This window comes from Myotis daubentonii, chromosome 4, assembly GCF_963259705.1.
Source record: "Myotis daubentonii chromosome 4, mMyoDau2.1, whole genome shotgun sequence".
Lineage (NCBI taxonomy): Eukaryota > Metazoa > Chordata > Mammalia > Chiroptera > Vespertilionidae > Myotis > Myotis daubentonii.
Window position 1 is genome coordinate 107,772,935 of NC_081843.1, and position 20,884 is coordinate 107,793,818.

Sequence of the window (20,884 nt, forward strand, 5' to 3'; positions counted from 1 at the left end):
TCCTCCTCCATCCCCTTGTTTTGATCTTAATGGTCCTTAATTTAGGAGCTATTGTGGAAGAACATTAAGAACCACTATACACAACATGGGAGCAGAAAAGGAGTTCTCTGTCTAGGCTAAGGGTGGAAAAATGAGGAAATTCCAGGTGCTGTTCCTGGAGAGGTGATGTTCCATGTTGATATCCTTCACGTTTGGAAACTGAAAGGAAAGATGTGTATACTGTGAGGTTTTTCATAATTTGGTTATTTTTTTCTCTCTTTCTTTTACCAGGTTTCACCAAAACTCATGCCAATGCAGCAGATCACAATTTGAAACGTGGAATAAACATTTATTACAGGCTGTGTGTTTTTCATTTTAACCACGTAGAGTTTCAGTAATCATAACTGAATACTGAACAAGCAGCTTTTGACTAGGTTTTTCTAGCATTTTATGCTTTATACAGCCTGTTCTCAAGCGTGCTATGACATTTTGATGAACAAAAAGAAAAAATACATATATGATTATAATATTTGTTTTATAAGTTCTTGGAAGGATGTCTTTACAATTGGTGCTCGCATTGAATTTTTCTCCATCTTCTGTGGTACGTACACTGAATCGCATGCAGTTTGCATCAAGATGGGGCTGTAGGAAGAGTTTCAATGATGTACGCTCCCTCCTAAAGAAATTGTGAAGAAAAAGAGCGAGGGAGGAAAGTGACCCCTCCCCCAGGGTAACCAAGGCAGCACTGTACTGGGTCCTGAAGAGAACACGCAAGTGAATTTTGATTGGGAGGAATGCTGTCTTAACGATTGATTTTCCTTCGGCATTCTCTGACTTTTTGGAGGGAGCCTCTGATTGTGCGATTCCATCTTGTTTTCCTAGAGCACCTCTCTTCCTCCCACACTTTCTGTAACCAAATGGATGCCGAAGAAGGGAGGCAGGGGCATGTCTGTGTGGGAGGAGTAACTGTGCAGGAGGGAGACTCAGTGCAGGGCCTGTTGGTGCTGACATCCTACCTAAGTTGCCTTGACCAACCAACCAACCAACCAACCAACCAACCAACCAACCAACCAACCAAGCAACCAAGCAACCATCTGTGCTTTGCCAGTGCCTCAGTCATCTAGTCAGTTTCCTCATTGTGAAGCAGTGCAGTATTCGTATGTATCCAGAAGGTCCTTAAGAGTCTTTCTCTATGTTATTGAGGACCAGTGGGCAACTTGAACAATACCTGCTCTTCAGCCAAGAAGGGCTGTGGGATAATTTATCATGAATCCATTGTCACAGTGAACACACAGGTGTGTTTTTTGTTTTTTGTTTGTTTTTTATTCTTTTCAGGCTCTCTTATTTCTGGTCAGAAAAGTTTCTAAATTTGAGTGCCTTTTCCTACAGAAGAATGTTTTCTTCTGACCAGACTACTTCCTTGAACAAAGTACTTTTAATTCAACTCTATGCAAGTAGGGGAAGTAAGGATGAGCAAATCTAGGATTTGAAGAGCGGTGATTGAATTTCTATTGTTAAAAAATAAACATAGTGGATTAGGTTTTGTAAGGAATAACTTCTTAGAGGTATCCTCAGTACCAAACAGTTGCTGCAGGGGTAACCCAGCAATATATGGGGTGAGAAGTCTGAGCACCCTAAAGACAGGCCAGACTGCTGTTCGCCAGACAGAGGCAGGCATAGCAGAGGACGCTGTGTTACTCCTCTGGCTCCTGACATAGGGATTTATTCATGTTTTTTGGGTGATGGTTGTCATTGAAAGTCACTTTCTCTTCATATACAGCTATTGTGTGTCATACATGGTAATAGAGGGAGGAGAAAGGCTTTTTTTAAAGAAGCACACTCCGTATATAAAATAGTCTTTTCTACCAGCTTCATGGTTGAAAGCATACTCTCCCAGTACTGGTAAAATGGATTCTTTAGAATTTGTGAGGCCTAGAGAATAATATATATCTACGTTAGAGTTATGATTAGGAAAAATGTGTGGTATTGATGATTGCTTTATTTGCAAGCTTATTTGCTTATCATTCCAGTCTGTTACTTTAAGACAATGTGTTTCTAAGAATGTTCTCAACTTTAAATGGCGAAACCTAAGCAGGTGACTTTATATTCTTGATTAAAGAGTGCTATGGATATTAAGAAATGCAATAAGAAATACAATAAATATTTCAAATTTATATATATTGGTGTGATTGTCCTTTTTTCTCATTTGGGAATGGTGTGATTACACATGGGAACTATACAACAGAATTGGTAGAATCACCAACAAAAGTCAGCACACTTTTCTAATCAAGTTGTTGCTTTTCTTTAAAAAAAAAATATATTGTCTCTTCTGAAAGAACAATGAAATGTTTACCTAAATGAATTTTGCACTTTGTTCCTTATCAGAGCCAATCATTTGTCTATAAAAATTGGCTATCCCTGGCTTCATATGTTAATATATATATTTTTGCTTTTATTTGACATTTCATTCGGATACACATACATTGGTTAGTTTTCTAGTGGTGTGTTGAGTTTGCTTGCATTTTGCACTGGCTTCAGTGCTAGTCTGCCGAGCATCTGTGTTCTCCTCTGATAAGAGGCTCTCCCCTAGCCAAGAACTGGGTGTTTGCCCGGGACATGTCATTTTGGGTACCTGTCTTCTGTACACAGTGGTTATACCCAGGGGTATATGACCCAGGATGTACCAGTCAGGTTGTTTCTCCCATGTTTAAAAACAAAATGAAAGAGAAGCCAATTTTCTTATTCCTTTCTAGTCACTAAGCCATGAGAATGTGAGTCTGATGCCAACACCCTTCTCCCTTCTGCACCCCCAATCCCAACACATACCCCACCAGCTGAGCTCCAGCTGGAGAGAAGGAAGCTGAGTACAAAGAGCAATGTATTTGGAGCAGTAGAGAGGGAGTTTCCTGATAGTGTTTGGGTTCCTGACTCTGGATGTGCCTAAGACCAGCTTCCCTTTGTATGTGAGCCCATTTCCCTGAGCTGGGTCTTTGTCCCTTAAAACCAGAGTGTGAACTCAAACAACTTTTCTAATTCCCGAGTCCTAGGAGGATGTGGTCTCCTGTAGGAGTTAGGCAGAATGTGAGAAAAACTGTTTATACCTGGGCCCAGAGATGATGTGTTAAGACCATTTCTAGGTGGGTAGTAAGGTGGATAGAGGTTTTCTTTCTCTTGCAATTTCAGCATTGTAAGCACAGCTTTGAAAATTATTCCAATGGAAGTAAAAGAGAGATTTATCCAATGGATAGGTTTGTTTGCACTAACCTTCTCCCTTTCCTCACGGGCTGTGGTCTTGAGTTTCTTAAGCTTATTTTCAGATTCTCCATCTTTAAAATGGAGAGAGTATACTATTTTCCATCATGATTCTCTAAGATGTGATTAATATATCTGGTTGTAAAATACTGATAGGTCTTTAAAATGCTGTACCAGAATATTACTGTGGTCCAGAATTGTCAGTTTTTCTTGTCCTTTTAAAGGCAATCTTGAACTCTAGGATTTCTGAAATAAGATATTCAAGGAAATTGCTATTGGCTTGGCCATCTGGATTCTCTTTGCATATTTATCAACTCTCATTATCCCAAGAAATCTATTTGTGTGTGCTTGGCAAACTAGTTGTTCAATAAATTTTTAGTAAAGGAGTGAATAAATTAAAGAGCAGATAAATTAATTCAGTGGCACGGGATCATAGTCATACACAATTCAATTTTTCCTTTTTAATATGTAACTCTAAATAATAACAGCGAATAAACACAAAATTGGTTTGGTGATATGCCAGTAACCATTTAGGTTCTTCCTCCACCCCCTCTCAAATTGGTAAATAATATTTTTTTAAAAAAGAAATATTAATTATAATGGGATTGGAGTGATGAGGAATTGGAAAGTCAGAAAGCAAGAGAAGTTGAAATAACATGAATAGTGGGTGTAAGGACCAGCCACATCCGTAGTGTTGACATAGAGCATCCAAGGAAGACGCCTCCAGGACCAAGATCCAGACCTGTGGGGAGGCGCACAGCAGCTGGGCTTGCTGGGTCGCAGAGAAGTCACGTGGTGCTGGGCCAGCAGAACTGCAGGAAGTCTGCCTCTGAGGTGCCAGAGAAAGCTGACTCCTGGGGGAGCCACATTTCAGTAGTTGCCACAAAGCCTCCTGGAATGATTCCAGGGAAGCTGCTCACAGGGAGGTGTCTCTTGGAGATGCTCACTGCAGAGCCATCTCAGGGAGTGCTGGGGGGAGCTGCCGCCCCTGGAGCCCTGTTGACCACCAGGCACAGCAGGTGCCAGGACCTGGAGCGGCCGATTGGGCAGCAGTTTCTGGATGCTGGAGGAGCCGTGTGTGCTGCTGGGGTTGGACAATGGAGAAACCAAGAGCTGCAGCATCCTTTTGAGAGAGCAACACCATCCAGGAGGAGAAACTTCCTCCTCCACTGTCTCTCCAGCACCTTCTACTGACAACCCTTAGCATCCTGCCAGGTGGCAGTGAAGGGCGGGTTTGGAGCCTGAAGGCAAGAAATTGATAGCTGGCATAAGCACTTGCCTGAGCAAGCAGCATGCTAGGTGCCAGGGGTATGGAGTGGAGAGAAATAGCTCTTAAATAATTGCATTTAAGAGTAAACTCATAATTGTGTTGAGTTTTCTTTTATGTGAAGGAAAGTATGTGTATCATGAAAGACTGTTCAGAGGGTCTTGAAATTAGATTTCATACTATCCCCTGCTCAGCACATTTTTAAATAGGACACAGGTTGTTCAGTAAAATGTTTAGAAAAAAAGCAGCTTTTTAAATGAATCAAAAACAAACAAAAAAGCAAAACACAAAACATTGAGATCAAGTAATTTATGAATTGTGATCTGTACAAAATCCAAAGGAATTCTACCATAAACAATGCCATACTCCTGGTAAGGACTGGTTGGAGGACAATCTCTTATGCGTGGTTTGAGAAAATCTGAAGTTTCTGTGAGAGAGAGTTATGGGAAGGATACGAAGTAGAACAATCCTGGTCCAGAGAAAGGGGCACACCAATCAAAGGCCATTGTCATTTGAGTGTAGAAGTCTTATTGTGGAAGGCTATTACATAGATGCAATCTGTTCTGAAGGGGTCAATTGAAATACTGTGGTGACTCAGGAAATGCAGCCATGAGACTCGCTGACCAGACTGAGCCAGCTGTGTGTTTCAGAAAAGAAGCAAGTGGGACATGACCTCATTGTCGTCTGCAGGATCCACGAGAGGCGGAACTGTTTCGGGGACACAGAGCTGGTGGTGGAACTGGACATGGTTACAGAAGTTAACTTGGGCATAAACTGAAAAGTCACTTCTTATGGTGGAAGGGAAAAAAAAATGAGGACTTAAAGTCAAAAAAATAACTGACCCATGTGTTTATCTCATATGACTTTTTTACAAAGAAGGTAGCATTTTTCTCATTTTATGGAGACCATAGCACAAAAGGTCATTCTGCCAATCTGTAAAGTGACATCTAGACCAGAAAGCGTAATTATGTTAAAAATAATTCAATAAAACATTCTAAGAAGTACACCTGCCTAATAGATCATATTCTGCAAGCACTGATTTTCCCCCCCAATATACAAAAAGGGACCATTTTTGAACCTTTGCTCCATATTCAATTTAAAGTCTTCAGGTTAGACAATTTCATGACTTGACCTTGTCAAGGAAAGGTATTGACTCATGAGTACAGTTATATGATATAGGGATTTGCTTAAAAATACCCTGGAACATAATAACAAAAATTGAGAAAAATAAATGAAATAATATTGACAAAATTTGGGTAATTCTTGAAGCTGGGGGCAATGGGTACAAGAGAGTTCACTATACTATTCACTCTAGTTTATGTTTGAAATTTTCTATATTACAAAGTTTTCAGAGGAAGTTTATAAATGCAGTATCCATTTCAGCATCTTTATAATAACCACAGTCATGAATAAGGAGATTTGGTGATGGTCCATTGGATTTTGGATAAAAAGTTTAGTTAAGAGGAACTGGAGTCTCAAAGGAGGAGAGACGAAGGGGATGGATTTTAAAAATCAAGTTTATTTAATTTTTTTAATCATTAATAAAGTAAATATCAGTTTAAATAGGAGAATTAAAACAAGGGCCAAAAGTATGTAAAGACAACATCATTAGCCATTGGGGAAATGCAAATTAAAGCCACAATGAGATATCGCCACACACCTATCAGAATAACTACAATAAAATATAGTGTCAATGCCAAATTCTGGATGTGGACACTAAATAAATCCCATATTACTGTTGGGCAGGTAAAATAGTATAGCCACTTGGGAGAACAGTAGTCAGTTTTGTTTTATTTTTTAAAACTAAACATGCAGTTACCATATGGCCTACCAAATACACCATTAGGCATTTATCCCAGAAAGATTAAAACTTTTATTTATACACAAATGTCTATGGTAGTTTTATTAATAAAAGCCAAAGCCTGGAAGCTGGCCTGGATGTTCTTCAATGGGTAAATGTTAAACCAAACTGCAGTAAATCTAAGACATGGAACATGACTCAGCAGTAAAAAGGAATGAACTATTGATACACATAACAGCGAGGATGAATCTCCAGGAAATTATGCTGAGTGGAAAAAGCCAAACCTAAAGATTATATGCTGTATTATTTCACTTGTGTCATCTTTGAAATGATAAACTTTTAGGAATGGAGAACAGATGGTGGTTAGCAGGGGTTAGGGACCTGGGAGGGAGAGAGGAAGGCAGGTGGGTGTGGTGATAACAGGATCACATGAGGGATCCTTGTGGTGATGGGACTGTCTTTATCGTAACTGTGGTGATAGATATATGTATGCACATGTGTGATAAAATTGTACAGAAATAAATATATAGGCATGTACACAAATGAGCACAAGTAAAGCTGGAGAAATGGGGATAAAATTGGTGGATTGTATGAATGTCATTAACCTGGTCCTGATGTAGTATAGTTTAAATGTTTTTTATTTTTCAATTACTGTTGATGTACAATATTATCTTAGTATCAGGTGTAAAACATAGTGACTAGGCATTTATATAACTTATGAAGCGATCACCCAGATAAATCAAGTACCCATCTAACACCATACATAGCTATATTGTAATATAGTTTTGCAAGATAATACCATTGGAGGAAAACAGGTAATAGGAAATTGGAGATCTCAGTATTATATATAGTATATTTCTTTCAGCTGCATGAAAATATGGAATTATCTCAATAAAAATGTAAATGAAAATAATATGTGTAAAAATAACTGAAAGTTCAAATACTGCTTTTAAGTCTGCTCAAAACCTTGGTGGATATTCTTGCTGACTTTTAAAAATACATATTTTTATTGATTTCAGGAGGAAGGGAGAGGGAGAGAGAGATAGGAACATCAATGATGAGAGAGAATCACTGATCGGCTGCCTACTGGAGATCAAGCCTGCAACCTGGGCATGTGCCCTGACCAGAATTGAACCGTAACTTCTTGGTTCATAGGTCAATACTCAACCACTGAGCCACACTGGCTGGGTTTGCTGGACTTCTTTTTTCCACCTGGAATAAAAAAAAAGTTGTAATCTCTCCATTAATAATAGGAAGTAGTTTGCTTTGTTTTACCTAGGAATGCCACCCACTACTAGTAGGATGTCTCTGAACAAGTTTCTTAACCACACTGGCTCTGTTTTCTAATATGTTAAAGGGCTGTTGTTACTATTAAAAATATATCTTAAGTGCCTGATACATGGTACCACTTAAAAATTCTTCTTCATATAAAAGATAGTTTTTCACTTGAAGAATTTTTCAGGACCCCTACCTGTCCACTTTTACTCTCTCTTTTGTCTTTGGAAATTTTCTTGCATATTTGTGTGTCCCCTGGAACATAAAAAATATTTATGTAAAATAAGATCTCTAGTGAAAAAAAAATAATTCAGAGAGAAAGCTTGAAACCAATGGCCAAAAGAGATATTGGATTATCTGTGGTTTTTGATGATCTGTCCTCTTCCTGGCCAAGTGTAGCATACAAGACCAAGAATTACTGGCATTGAAATTAACGGCAGTTTAAAAATTCTGAACCATTAGGCCATTAAAGATGAATATACACACCCCTGGTGGCTACTCACTAGTCCTCATTCACCCCCAGGGACACCTGTTGATTTGAAATGTGAAAGTACTAGGTGAGAGCTTGTTTGTGCTCTGTAATGAGAAGTTATGAAAAACTTACATGCATTTCCAGATCCATCTGCTTCAGTGAAGCAAAGAGCATTTTTAAGGTAAAGGGAGAAAAATAACTCTTAAAAAAGCAAGAAGGAGATTTTTCTACTTCCAGTAATGTTGGCGTAGATTGCTAATGATAAAACTAGCCACAGGAAGCAACAAGGAATGCTAGGTGCCCACCTCCACCACCACCACAAAGAAAATGTTAGAGGGTGTCAAACAGCACACAGTGAGGCTGCAACTTTCGGAGGCAAAAGAGAAGCACAGGAGGTTAGTCAGATTTTTAAGCTTGAAATTCCACGGCATTTCCCCCTTGCAGTATTTGCCAATTTATAATATTTGTGAAGGCAAAACACTGGGAAAGTAAATATAAAGTGACAGCTAAGAGTCTGAAAGGCTTAGAAGAGCTTAAACTGCCATATGAATTTAGAGACAAAAATTAGAAATCAGGGCTAGCTGAAAAGAGAGGGTCCTAGTCAACAGCCTAGAAATGCAACTTGTTCCCCAGGAGAGCTATACCTGAGGAGTAAGGGGGGACCAGAAAGAGACAAGCTTCTGTAAAGATGAAAACATCTCTCCAAAACATGTCAGTTCCTGAGTGGATTAAGGTGATCTGTCTAAAACCTGACTCCTCAGCAGAAAGAAAACAGTAACTCCTTTCAAGCAGACCTCCAATTATTGCCACAATTTTTAACAGACAGGTGATCCAGATGTTTGAATCATCAGATTTAAAAAAAAAAGATGAGTATATTCAAGAAAATAGATGAGGAGGTAGAATTTAACCAGAGAAACCCTAACCTATACTGAAATGAAGAACTCAGTGCAGCCTTCCTGGGACCACAGGAATCTCTGCTCCCAGGCACCAGACACAGCTGCAGGTCGGGACAAGATAAAACAATGCATTTCTTCCAGAGGCTCTAGATTTCCTCAGAGGCACTGAGCCTTGTTTGAAAGACTGTTGGCCTGAGAGAACCCACATTCCTCGCTTAGCTTCTGTGTGCCCTGATCACAGATAACTCACTGTCACCTCCAAAGACTGACTAGTAATCTAAATCCTACCTACATTTTGGAGAATGCATTTATAGAAAGAAATGGATTCCATTCTTCCTTCTATTCTTCTTCTTGACCCCATTCACATCTTCTTCACCTCTGGATCAGCCAAATCTACTCTGCTATAATAATTATTTCCATATAGTGACTATCTATTATGTGTTAGATTTTGGAGAGAGGTGTCATGCCTGTCTTGTTTCATATCTTTTCATTTACCCTGCAAGATTGAAGAAACAGAGGCTTGGAGAAGTAGTGAAATTGCTGGAGGCTCTCCAGTGAGTAAATGGTAAAGAAAGGCTTTGACTGTAGGCATGTTTAGTTCCAAAGCCTGTCATAAGCTTGAGGGAAAACCAGGAGTTAAAGATGGCCTAAACAATTAAAACTATCACCTTGGTTGGCTATTCCTCAGTGGTGCCAATAGCATGCCACAATAGTGGGCAAGGATCTGGCTTCTTACAACTGTATGGGAGTTTCCATTGAAATACAGTTGTTATGAAGATTGCCTAGTTTAGGAACAAAAAGCAAACAAAATCCCAAGCTTCAGCTGGAACTTTGAAGATGAAAAAGCTTTAGAAAAAAATAAGAACTTATTGTTTAAAATGCTATTGAATGAGTTTCCGGGAATACCTACTGTTATTTATTTTTTAAAAAAACTTAGTGTTCTTTTAAAAGCATAGGACTGCTAGCAATTTCAGGAGGGATGGTAGAAGTCTTGTTCAATTAACTTTCCCAAATTGTGAGCAGAAATGTTATATGAAACCCAAGGTAAGAGCTCTTCTGGAAAAGGCAATTGCCAATCAACAGCCATTGTTCATTTGTTTGTTGATTCATTCAATACTTTTCATCTTTAGTGTTGAAATACATAGAGGTGTGAATAAATCAAATGTAATGATTTTAAAGAATGGTTGTAAATCAAACACTCAAGTAACACAAGGAATATAACAATACCAGTTCATTAGAAGGTACCCTCCTCAGTGCCTTTTCCCAATCAGGTCTCATTGAAAAGGTACCTTTTGAATGATGACTGAAGGAGGTGAGAGAGGGAGACATGTATTTCTGAGGGAAGAACATTCTAGACAGAGGGAGCAGAGCTTTAACAGCTGTGAGGCAGCAACCTCTCTGATGTGTTCAAAAACAGTAGGAGTCCAGTTCGACTTGAATAAAGATAATGAGGAAGAGTTTTATGAAATGAGGCCAGAGACAAAAGGGGCCTGATCCTGTAGCCTTATAGGTCTTTCAGAACTTTCTTCTTCTTCTTGTTTTAAATATATTTTTATTGGTTTCAGAGAGGAAGGGACGGGAAGAGAGAGATAGAAACATGAATGATGAGGGATTCACCAATCAGCTGCCTCCTGCACACCCCACACTGGGTATCGAGCGCAACCTGGGCATGTGACCTTACCTGACCGGGAATCAAAAGGTGACCTCCTGGTTCATAGGTTGATGCTCAACCACAGAGCCAGGAGCCACACCTGCCCGGCCAGGACTGTGCCTTTATTCTGATGGAAATAAGAGCCATTGGTGTGTTTTGAACAGAGCAGTCTCATGAACTGATTTACATGGGTAAGGGATCAATCTGGCTGAGGGCAGAAGCAGAAGACAGGTGAGAAAGACCATTGCAGCAATCCAAGCAAAAGATGATGTTGGTTTAGCTTAAGTTGGTGGCAATGCATGTAGTGAGAAGAAGTCAGATCATCTGTGTAATTTGGACAGGATTGGCTTACATATCTATGATAACTTACATCTGCTTCAGTATTATGTTCACTAATACGTGCTCACACTTACCACTTTATATGCTCCTTATTCCCTTTTGCATCATAGATCTATCTGTGATCACATTCCTTCTTCCTTTAGATTTTCCTTTTGAGAAGGTCTGCAGGTAGCCAACTTTTCCTTTTTCTGAGACTGAGTTTTTTTCCCTTCCCTTGGTTGACAAGTATTTTCTCTCAGCAAATCAGAGCTATCACTCCAATCTTCTACAGTGTCCATGGTGAGTCCAAATGTAACTCTTGATGGTAATCATCTTTTTCCCTCCTACTACCTTAAAATTCCCAGTGGTCTTTGTTGAGCAATTTCTCTATGATATGACTAGATAGGGTTTGCTTTATATTCATCCTGCTTGGTATTCTTTAAGATTCCTAAATCTATGAATCAATATCTAGTATCAATCATGGAAAATGTCAGCCATTATCTCTTCAGATATTGCCTCAGTTTCTTCCTTCTTCTTCTCTTTCTGGACCTTCACTCTACCTTCTCTGTCTTTGGCTGTTTATTCAGACTTTTCATCTCTTGTCTGTGCTGCATTTTGAAGTGTTTCCTTTGGCCTATTTTTTAGTTTACAATGTCTTTGTTCAGAAGTATCTAATCTGCTGATAAATCCATTTGTTGAGTTTTCTATTGCTGGTGTTATATTTATCATTTCTGAAAGTACTCTCTCATTGTCATTCAAATCTCTTACACTGTACTTTATGTTTCATATTTCCTGAAAATATTGTCAGTTTTGTATTTGATTTATTTTAAATTGTGGGTCTTATTACTTCAATATTTGAGAATTGAAGAGCTCCATTTCTGCTCAAATTTCTGCTCAATTTTACTCATGAAGACGTGTTTCTTTGGATATTTTTGGGTTTTGACTGTGTGCATTCTCCTTACAAAAGTATTGTTTAATTAATAGATTTTATATTTTAGAGCATTTTTAGGTTTACAGCAGAACTGAATGAAAGCACAGAGTTGTTAACAAACCCCTTGTGCCCCCATGCACAGAATCTCCCACCATCAATATCCTGTAGCAATGTAGCACATTTGTTACAGGTTTCTAGTGAATTTCAATTTAGTTTGCAAATCTGAATAATGACCAGTTTTTGTTTATAACTTGTCAGGGACATTTCTCCCTTTTTTGTTCAGCACCAAAGCAACTTTCCTTGAAGTGCCCTCCTGTTGAGAAAAGTAGTTTATATCTGGTCAGACTCACTCTGAAAATGAAGCTTCGAAGGAAAAGGTCTCCCATTAAACTCTCCACTTGACAGCTTTCTGTTCCTGTACCAGGGAGGCCATGAAAACTGAAGTTCAGGTTTACAAGGCTTAGCAAATGTTCTCAGGGCAAGATTGGCTTCCTCCTACAAGAAAATAAACTTATCTGTGTTTTCTACCACAGGTAGAATTTGGCCTGAAAATCCCGCCCTACCCCCAACCTTGCAATGTCTTCAATGCAATTAATAAGGCTTAAAAAATATTTTCCTGTCTTTTTAGTTTTCGTTGGATACCTGACCACACATCTTATCAGAGACAGAAGTCCATTCCTTTATTTGCGCAATCAGCAAACAATATCTGAATATCTCCATGGTGGTGGATATTTGGGGCAGGCAATGATGCGTTAGTATTATTCCTGCCCTTGAGGTGTTTATTTTTTTCTTTATTGATTAAGGTATTACATCCTTGAGGAGTTTATAATCAAGTATAGGAGGAAGTGCATAAAGACTACTCATGCAAAATTTTGCTGAACTGTTGAGAAGTTCAATATTATTTATAATTCAGTCTTCCTGTATTTTTCCCAAAGGCAATTGGAATAATTAAGAACTCAGCTTTGTGGCGAGGGACCCATGAATCATTATTCTGTACAAGCACCCCAATTTTTCCCAGCTTCTAAGAGATAACAAAGCTCCAATAAAAAGGGACTGAGGGACAGAACTGGGGTGGAGATGGGGGTTTCAAGGATGTTGTTGCCAATATAAACCCTGTTCTCTTGGGCCATTAAAATGCTAATATATGGTCTGCCTTCGCCTGTTATCTGAACCTGCTTCATTCATGTGAACCATGAGTTTGACCTTCCTGGGAAGCCTGGTCTCCCCAACATTATCAAGGAGATCTTATGGGTGTCATTTCCCATACTAATCCTAGCAATAGATGTCACTTCGTTGGGTCAATTATTTTAAAGTTCCATGTGATCATAGAGGAGTTCTATGGACATTAAAAATCTGAATGGGACCTGCACCAGCCATAAATGTTAGGGTTCATTTGATACTTTGAGATATGTTTTTTAAACCCAGGAAAATACTTAATACATTTTTTCATGATTAATAGAATCAATTTTATTTGTATAGCAGAGAAAAAAATCTAACAAATCAACTTTAAATGGTGAGTTATTTAATACCATATCTATATGCACACCATTCTGGGAACAGCAGATCTGAAAGGCAAACCAAGGTTAATGTTCTGGCAATCAGCTAAGGGTAATTGATTGAGATATTTCAGAGGAAAATAAAATTATTTTGACAGTTTTCATTAGGATTACAACATGACAGTCAAAGGACTACCTAATTTGTCCCTAATCATGACAAATTGTTATTAATACCATCTTACAGATGCATTACACATCTGAGAGACAATCCCTGTACACATTAAAGCACAGATTAGAGAAATAGCCTCCTCCCCACTAGCCAGACCTTAGCATTCTTAAAATAGAAATACAACAGTAGTTTACTTCAAATAAAGTTCAAAGGCATGTTTAACACCTTAAATTTAGACAATAAGCAAAGATCTAAAAATATAAGGACTATTGAAAAGCAATGTTCTAGAAACTTTCACCAACTAATTGTAGCCCACATGAGTCATTTTTCTTTTTCTTTCTTTCTTTTTTTTGAGAGAATGACTCACTAATGAGAAAATGTTGCCTTGCTCACAGAATATGCATTACATACTTGATGCAAATAAATCCTTTATCACTTTAGAATGGGTCATAAAGTCACAAGTTGAAGGGCAAGAAGGAAACTCTTTCCATTTGCACACACATCTTAAGGTAGATTTGGGAGAGGTTGCCCAGCATTCTAGTAAGACAGCTTTGACAGCTTTCACTTCCCTAGCCTTAAGATCGTGTGTCTGTGTATCTGTGAGTGCTGGAAGAAAAGATCAGGGAAGAGAAAGTCCTGGGAGTGGGCTTGAGAAGCTGTATAACTTTGGGCCATTTTTATTTCCTGCTGAGAATCCAAGGAAACTCTAGAAAAGTAGTCTGGAGAGAGGAGCCTGGTGAGCCTGGTGAGAGGCCATCTAGAAAAGGAACATGAAATTGGGAAGTCTGTTTTTTGTTGTTCTTTTTTTTAATTCTTTTTTAAAAAATTATTTTTCAATTACAGTTTACATTTAATATTATGTGGTATTGATTTCAGGTGTACAACATAGTGGTTAGACAATCATAAACTTTACGAAGTGTCCCCCCTGATGTTTTCAGTACCTAACTGGCAACCATGCATGGTTATTACAATATTATTGACTACTTTCCCTATGCTGTACTTTACATCTCCATGGTTATTTTGTAGCTACCAATTGTATTTCTTAATCCATCACCCTTTTCACCAAGTCCCACTGGCAACCATCAGTCTGTTTTGTGTGTCTACAAGTCTGTTTCAATTTTATTTGTCCATTTATTTTGTTTTTTAGATTCCACAATAACTGAAATCATGTGGTATTTATCTTTCTCTGACTGACTTCTTTCACTGAGCATAATGCCCGTTAAGTCCATCCATGCTGTTGCAATTGGTAGGATTTCATTCTTTTTATGGCTGAGTAATATCCCATTGTATGTGTGTACCACAGCTTTTTTATCCACGTGTCTACTGATGGGCACTTGGGGTGCTTCCATATCTTGACTATTGTCAGTAACACTGTAATAATCATAGGGGTGCATTTCTTTCAAAGTAGTGTTTTGGGTTTCTTTGGATATGTACCCAGAAGTAGAATTGCTGGGTCATAAGGAAAAATTGGGAATTATTGACTAAAGGCAAAAAACAAGCCTGCTCCTAACATTTGTGTGTACTGGGCGTTGATAATTATAAATCAATTGACAAACTTTTGAATAAAATATGTTGTATTTCCCTACCTTGAAATTTTACCTTCATAAATGACAAATTGAAAATTTTCTGTAAAGCTATTATTCTTTTTTTTTTTTGAGAGTTTTTGTATTTATTATACTAAACAGCTTAGGTTCCCATCAGCAGATGAGTGGATTAAAGCTATTATTCTTATATAGCATTATAAAACTTAATATTGGTAATTACCAATTAAATTTAAAGGCAAAAATGTAGACTGCAATTAATGAATATAACATTTTCAATAAAAAGAATTAAAATGAAGCTGATATTTAGATATATTGTTAAATGTTATTCCATTTTACTAAATATTCTTATAGAACTATTTGCAGTTCATCTTCCAACTAGTTGCCAACATAAAGAAATGGTATCATGCTTCTTGGTGTTATTCCTACATGCACACATTTAAGGGAAGAATGAATTGTTTGCAAAATATTCCTCTGCCAAGTCCAACTCTTATAAATATTGCACCAACCCATGAAGATCTCCAGAATCATGAATTGGAACACAAAGAAGAGCAAGAAAAGTGATGTTCAGCCCTCCTGGGAAATGATCCTTTGTTCTGCATGAAGCTATTACCTCCATGCTGAGGGTAAGGTCTGACAAATTAATTTGTCTTAAATATTTTTTTAACTTTAGTATATCTGCTGCCTACATCCCCCTTTGGCCCCTCGCTGTATCCATATTCACTACCAATAGGGGCATAACCCAGACCTTCATGGTGTTTGGGTATCGTGGCTTTGGTTTCTACCAGTAGGATATAGGGAAACGGATGAGAGGAAACATTTCCCCAGGGCCTGAACCGTGTCAGTTAGAAGCATGAATATTTAAAGTTAGAATTTGCATGTTGCCACAGCTGAGAAGCAGATTCCAACACAGAGGCACCCATGTGCTTCATATCACGTTGTGTGTGTGCTTGTGATATGTGGGGCTCTCTTCAGCATGGAGCCTTGGGCAGGAAACCTTCCCGCTCAGATCTGGGAGAGGTACTGACAAAAGAGGTTTATGGATTCCAGAGTCATTGTATCTGTTTTCAGAAGCCCCTGGGAAGCACTCATATTGCATAAAGCACTTTCACAGATGGCCTGGGAGGCAGGCACCCAGGGAGACGGCCTTGGGAGGGCTTGTTCTCTGATGGCTGGGGTGCAGGAGGGGGCAGAGAGGTAGGCATGGGTGGGGACAGGAGGAGGGAAAGCATCGTGTGGAGTGTGACTCTCCTGTGAGAAGGTTTCCATAAAAAAAACTTTGAACTAGACTGGTGATTGTTCACATGGATGTCTCTAGATTCAAACAATTTGGGATGTTTTCTGAAGTGTTTTTCCCTCATCAGTATCGGTCAGGATTCTTCGGATAACCCAGCAACTCTCTCAGCATCTATTAAGACTCCATTTCAGGAATGGAACGCTCTCCAGAGCCCCATTTCAGCTGCTACAATAAGGGAAGATGAAAGGAATGGAAACTACCCACCTCCATGGTAGGCTCGGCTTGGAAAGTATTTATTATTTCTGGCTCCTTTTTTTTTTTTTTTTTTTTTGGCAAGGATACAGAGATTAAAGTCATGAGAAAGAATAGCACAAAGCTACGTGATTATGAAAAACTGGGCTTTTATTGAACATTCTATAATTTCTAGAAAAATAAGACCACTACGTTCTGCACATTTTTAATCAATTCCATTGGTGGTGGTGGTGGTGGGGGGGGGGGCGGGGCTGTGATTTATGCAACTAACCAACCAGCTGCTTTGCATTTTAAAATGACAATACTAAAAAACCGAAAAGAAGGAGGGTTGGTTGCTATGGAAATTATTCCATGTACTTATGATAGGTGAGTGTCTGGATTTGAAATGTGAGGTGGCCTCAGAAGACTTTACACTGCAATCACAGTGAAAAAAATGTCTACTACCTAAGTGAGAAGAACATTGTTTGTGTTGGGGAAACTCCCTGACATCCTTTCGCTTATCCAACCATGGGAATGTAACCCTGTATATTAACAGTGTGGTCCGAAACTGAAAATCCCTACCCTGCTATTTGTGTTTTATCAGCTGGCATATCAGCACCAAGTGTGGAAGAAAATGAATCCACGTGCCCTTTCAGGCCGGGAGTGGGGCTGGCTCGCTGATAAATATTCCAACACTGTCGTGATGGTGTGGATATGCCAAAATGTCATGGCCTGAAACAAAACCACTCTAATGAGCAAATGCGTACTCTCTAAAGGGGTTTTCTAGACAAATTGAAAAGCCATCTGCTATGTTCAAAGGATTGAGCACATGAACAACACTTTGAACACCAACGCCCCGTGCTACACGCTGGGTTTATGTTGGTGCTGGGATTCTCACAACCCTGGGAGGGAAGTGGGGCTGGTTGGAAAAGGCAAGGATCCTGCTGGCAGGACAGGGGGTGCTCAGGGTCTTTGTTTAGTAAGTTCTCACTGAGGAGAAGCTGCTCCCAGACCGGCAATGTGATAGTTTCCATCGGTGTCTAAATAGTCTGCCAAGTCTAAAGACTTGACTTCTCCTGGTAGGCTTTGGGAGGGTATTGGAGTTCTTTAAAATGTGTTTGCTGGAGCCCAGCTGGAGTGGCTCAGTGGTTGAGCGATGACCTATGAACCAGGAGGTCACAGTTCGATTCCTGGTCAGGACACAGGCCCGGGTTGCAGGCTTGATCCCTAGTGTAGGGCGCACAGGAGGCAGCCAATCAATGATTCTGATCCATGATTCTCTCTCATCACTGATGTTTCTATCCCCCTCTCCCTCTCCCTTCCTCTCCCTTTAGTGTGTGCTGTAGTTATCAGAGGCAAGAGACTCTGATTGATAAGTTACAAGACTTTATTATGTAACAAGAACCGTGGACTTAAGAACAAAAATCAAAGTTCTAGCTTGAATATGAGTGTGCTACAAAAACTCGCGAGGAAAAAATAAAATCTCAGCTGCTCACCATGACTAGGACTATGGTTCCCTGTAACCCAGTGTACAGATTAGGGTCACCACGTATGTCTCTGTTTTATGGGACAGGGTTATTATGTTGTCACTTGCACTGAACTCATGCTTTTGTGCCAAACACTAAGGGACTGTTTCCAGGCAGTGAGGTGTCACCAACAATACTGTTGTTGCTGTGCCCTGGAGACGTAAAATAGTTCATGTCTCCCTTGAGTATCAGGAAGTAACTTAATAACACATTGTGTACCGCATAGAAATCTCTAAGACATACACCAGGGACCGCACGTTTTTGGGCAAACTGCACGTTATTTAAATCATCATAATGCACTTTAGGTGTTGTTTTTCAATAATTATAACATTTTTATTTACAAAAACAAAGTTTTTAGTACTTTTTTAGCGTATGGTACTGCATAAAACATTTTCCTCTATGAAGAGGGACCAAACAAAATTTACATAAGTATCTAGATTCGCTCCTTTTTCCATGGGCGTGAGAAACGAGAACACTCATGAGCGGTCCTTAACAGATGGCGTGCGAAACACGAGCAAACTCCTGAGCGGTACGAAATGTGTTAAGGCTCCATGAGAATGTAGACTCTCATTATTATATTTAGAGATAATGAGGATAAATGTGCAGAGGCCACTGGTGCACGGTGACTTCAAGAGTTCGCCAAGAGTGGACAACACTATTTGGCAGGACTACACATGGACACAGGGGGAGCAGCTGACAAGCTCCGAATGCTTTCATTCCTAAATCGATTTGGTTATATGGTGCCCATCCCCTATTCTTTCTGACAATCTGCCGAACATTGGCTGAATCAAAATTGTTTTGTTAGGAGCTATTCATATCACCTTAGGGAGGCTGGCTAATATTACAGTTTAATCCCACTCATAAATTGGCGTTTTTATCTCTGTCATGACTGGTAGGAACAGGATTTTAATAATGTTAGAGCCACAAATCTCTTATGTCCAAGACTTTGGTCTCCTTGGTGGCTCTATTACCAGCATGGAAAAACAACGGATATTCCTTCTTAGTCATTGAGATGGCTATCACTGGTCATGTCAACAGGTTGCAGTTGGTTGAAAGGTGACATGGGACTTACCACGGAGAACTTATTAATGGAGTGGTTCCTAATCAGGGACGATTTGCCCCTCCTAACACAGAGGACATTTTCATGTCTGAATGTCATGACTGGGGAGATACTGCAGCCATCTGATAGGTAGAGACTAGGAATTCTACTAAACATCCTACAATGCACAGGACCTCCCACCCCCACAACAAAGACGTGGCAGGCAGAAGATGTCAACAGTGCTGAGACTGAGCAATGCTTTCCTTGAGAGTTTCTGAGTAAAGGGTTTCAAAGCTGCCAGGGGTGGGGTAAAAAACCACAAGCCTGGGTCAGATCCACCCCCCATTGGCTGGGAAAAAGAATCGGGTTGGTGGTGACAAGGTGTGAGCCAGCGCATTCTTGCTACGAGGAAGACAGAAGGCCCCACTCTCCTCTGGGAACCACATGCGTACCGCTCACACCTCACTGCTAATTCTCCAGCATAAAAAGCATTCAGTGTGCACTTCCCCTCTTCCTGGTCATCCTGCTGGGAGGAAGGAAATCAGAGTAATTACCGGCATGCCACATCCCTGTTCACCTCCCATCCAAACATGCGAGGGGTGGTAGATGGCAATGTGCATGTCAGTCTTTAATGAGGAGGCTTTTCAGAACGGCACGTTACCTGCACAACAACATATGCAGGTGGTGTGGCTGAGCAGCTGCAGAAAAACTAATCAGGCTTCCAGGTTCCAACGGTTATGTCAAGATCCATTCATGTTAAGCCAGCCTGGGACCTGCAATCTACTGTAAACGAAGCTAATTTAATAAGGGCATCTGCTGGGCTCCCTTGTACATTGTGTTCAGCCGGCATTCCCTTCTTATCATGGGTGAGGTGTTTGTTTTTGTGTCTCCTGACAGTGGCTCTTCCCTCCATGAAGCCCGGAGCCTTTGCCAACTTTCCAGCCACCTTCTGAATAAATCATCTCTGTTCCATCAGGTGGCAGAGAGGGCATTTTGGATTGTCTGTGGCAGATGGTATGACACACCTAATTGAAGTAATATATCTTTCAGGCAGTCTTGATATGCCATAAGGAAATGTACAGCATGTCACCTGGTGACAAATCTCCACTGGCTGAAACAGGAAATTTGGAGTGAATGTGTCGCACTCAACAGAGACACGGCATTTTTCAAGGGAAAAAACCCATCTCTATTGCCACAGGAGCAACAATGAGCACCTCTATAATATTACATAATTGTCCTTTCTTTTTTGTGGTCGGAACAATGAAGTTCTAGTCTCTTCTGCGCATCCTTGCGAACACTGGTATCTGCTTGATGGTGGCCATTCTGGCAGGCGTGGGGTGGTGTCTCGTGACGGTTTTTATTGCATTTCCCTGATGATTGGTGATGTTGAACATCTTTACATGTACCAGACAAATAGCAGCATCACTAGACATTCAGCTTTACTGAGGCAGACGTTTGTGCTGGTCACATCTAAGAAGGGCATCCTAGCTCTACGAGCCAATTTAGGACTAATATTATCCTACACTGGATAGAAAAGGCCACCTGCTCAAAATCAGGCACAATGCAGGAAAGGGATGGCTTTCAAAAGCCCAGATAGAGGTCCATCACTTAGAAAATCAACCTCCCTTCCTTACTCCAGGGTCCACAAAACCGGAATCCATCTTCTTCTAATAGAGTCTCTCCGAGGCCTCATGGGAGGGACACACCAGCTTGGGAGCTGACTTCAGCCAGGGCTTCCAAGCACACTCAGAACCAGCCATGGAGAGGACAGTTCCAGGATGAAGATTCAGTCCCACCAAGTGG

At 39.9% G+C, this 20,884-nt stretch overlaps 1 protein-coding gene across 2 annotated transcripts in view; it reads left to right on the forward strand.

The window, feature by feature from the left end:
* The window catches only part of OXCT1 (3-oxoacid CoA-transferase 1), a 130,386-nt gene extending 128,233 nt beyond the window's left edge, over positions 1-2,153 (forward strand). For both annotated transcript variants that reach the window (XM_059694861.1, XM_059694862.1), the window contains one exon: positions 271-2,153. In XM_059694861.1, the coding sequence (XP_059550844.1) occupies positions 271-312 (42 nt within the window). In that variant the 3' untranslated portion in view covers positions 313-2,153. The remainder of the gene's footprint in view (positions 1-270) is intronic.
* The last annotated feature ends 18,731 nt before the right edge of the window (positions 2,154-20,884 follow it).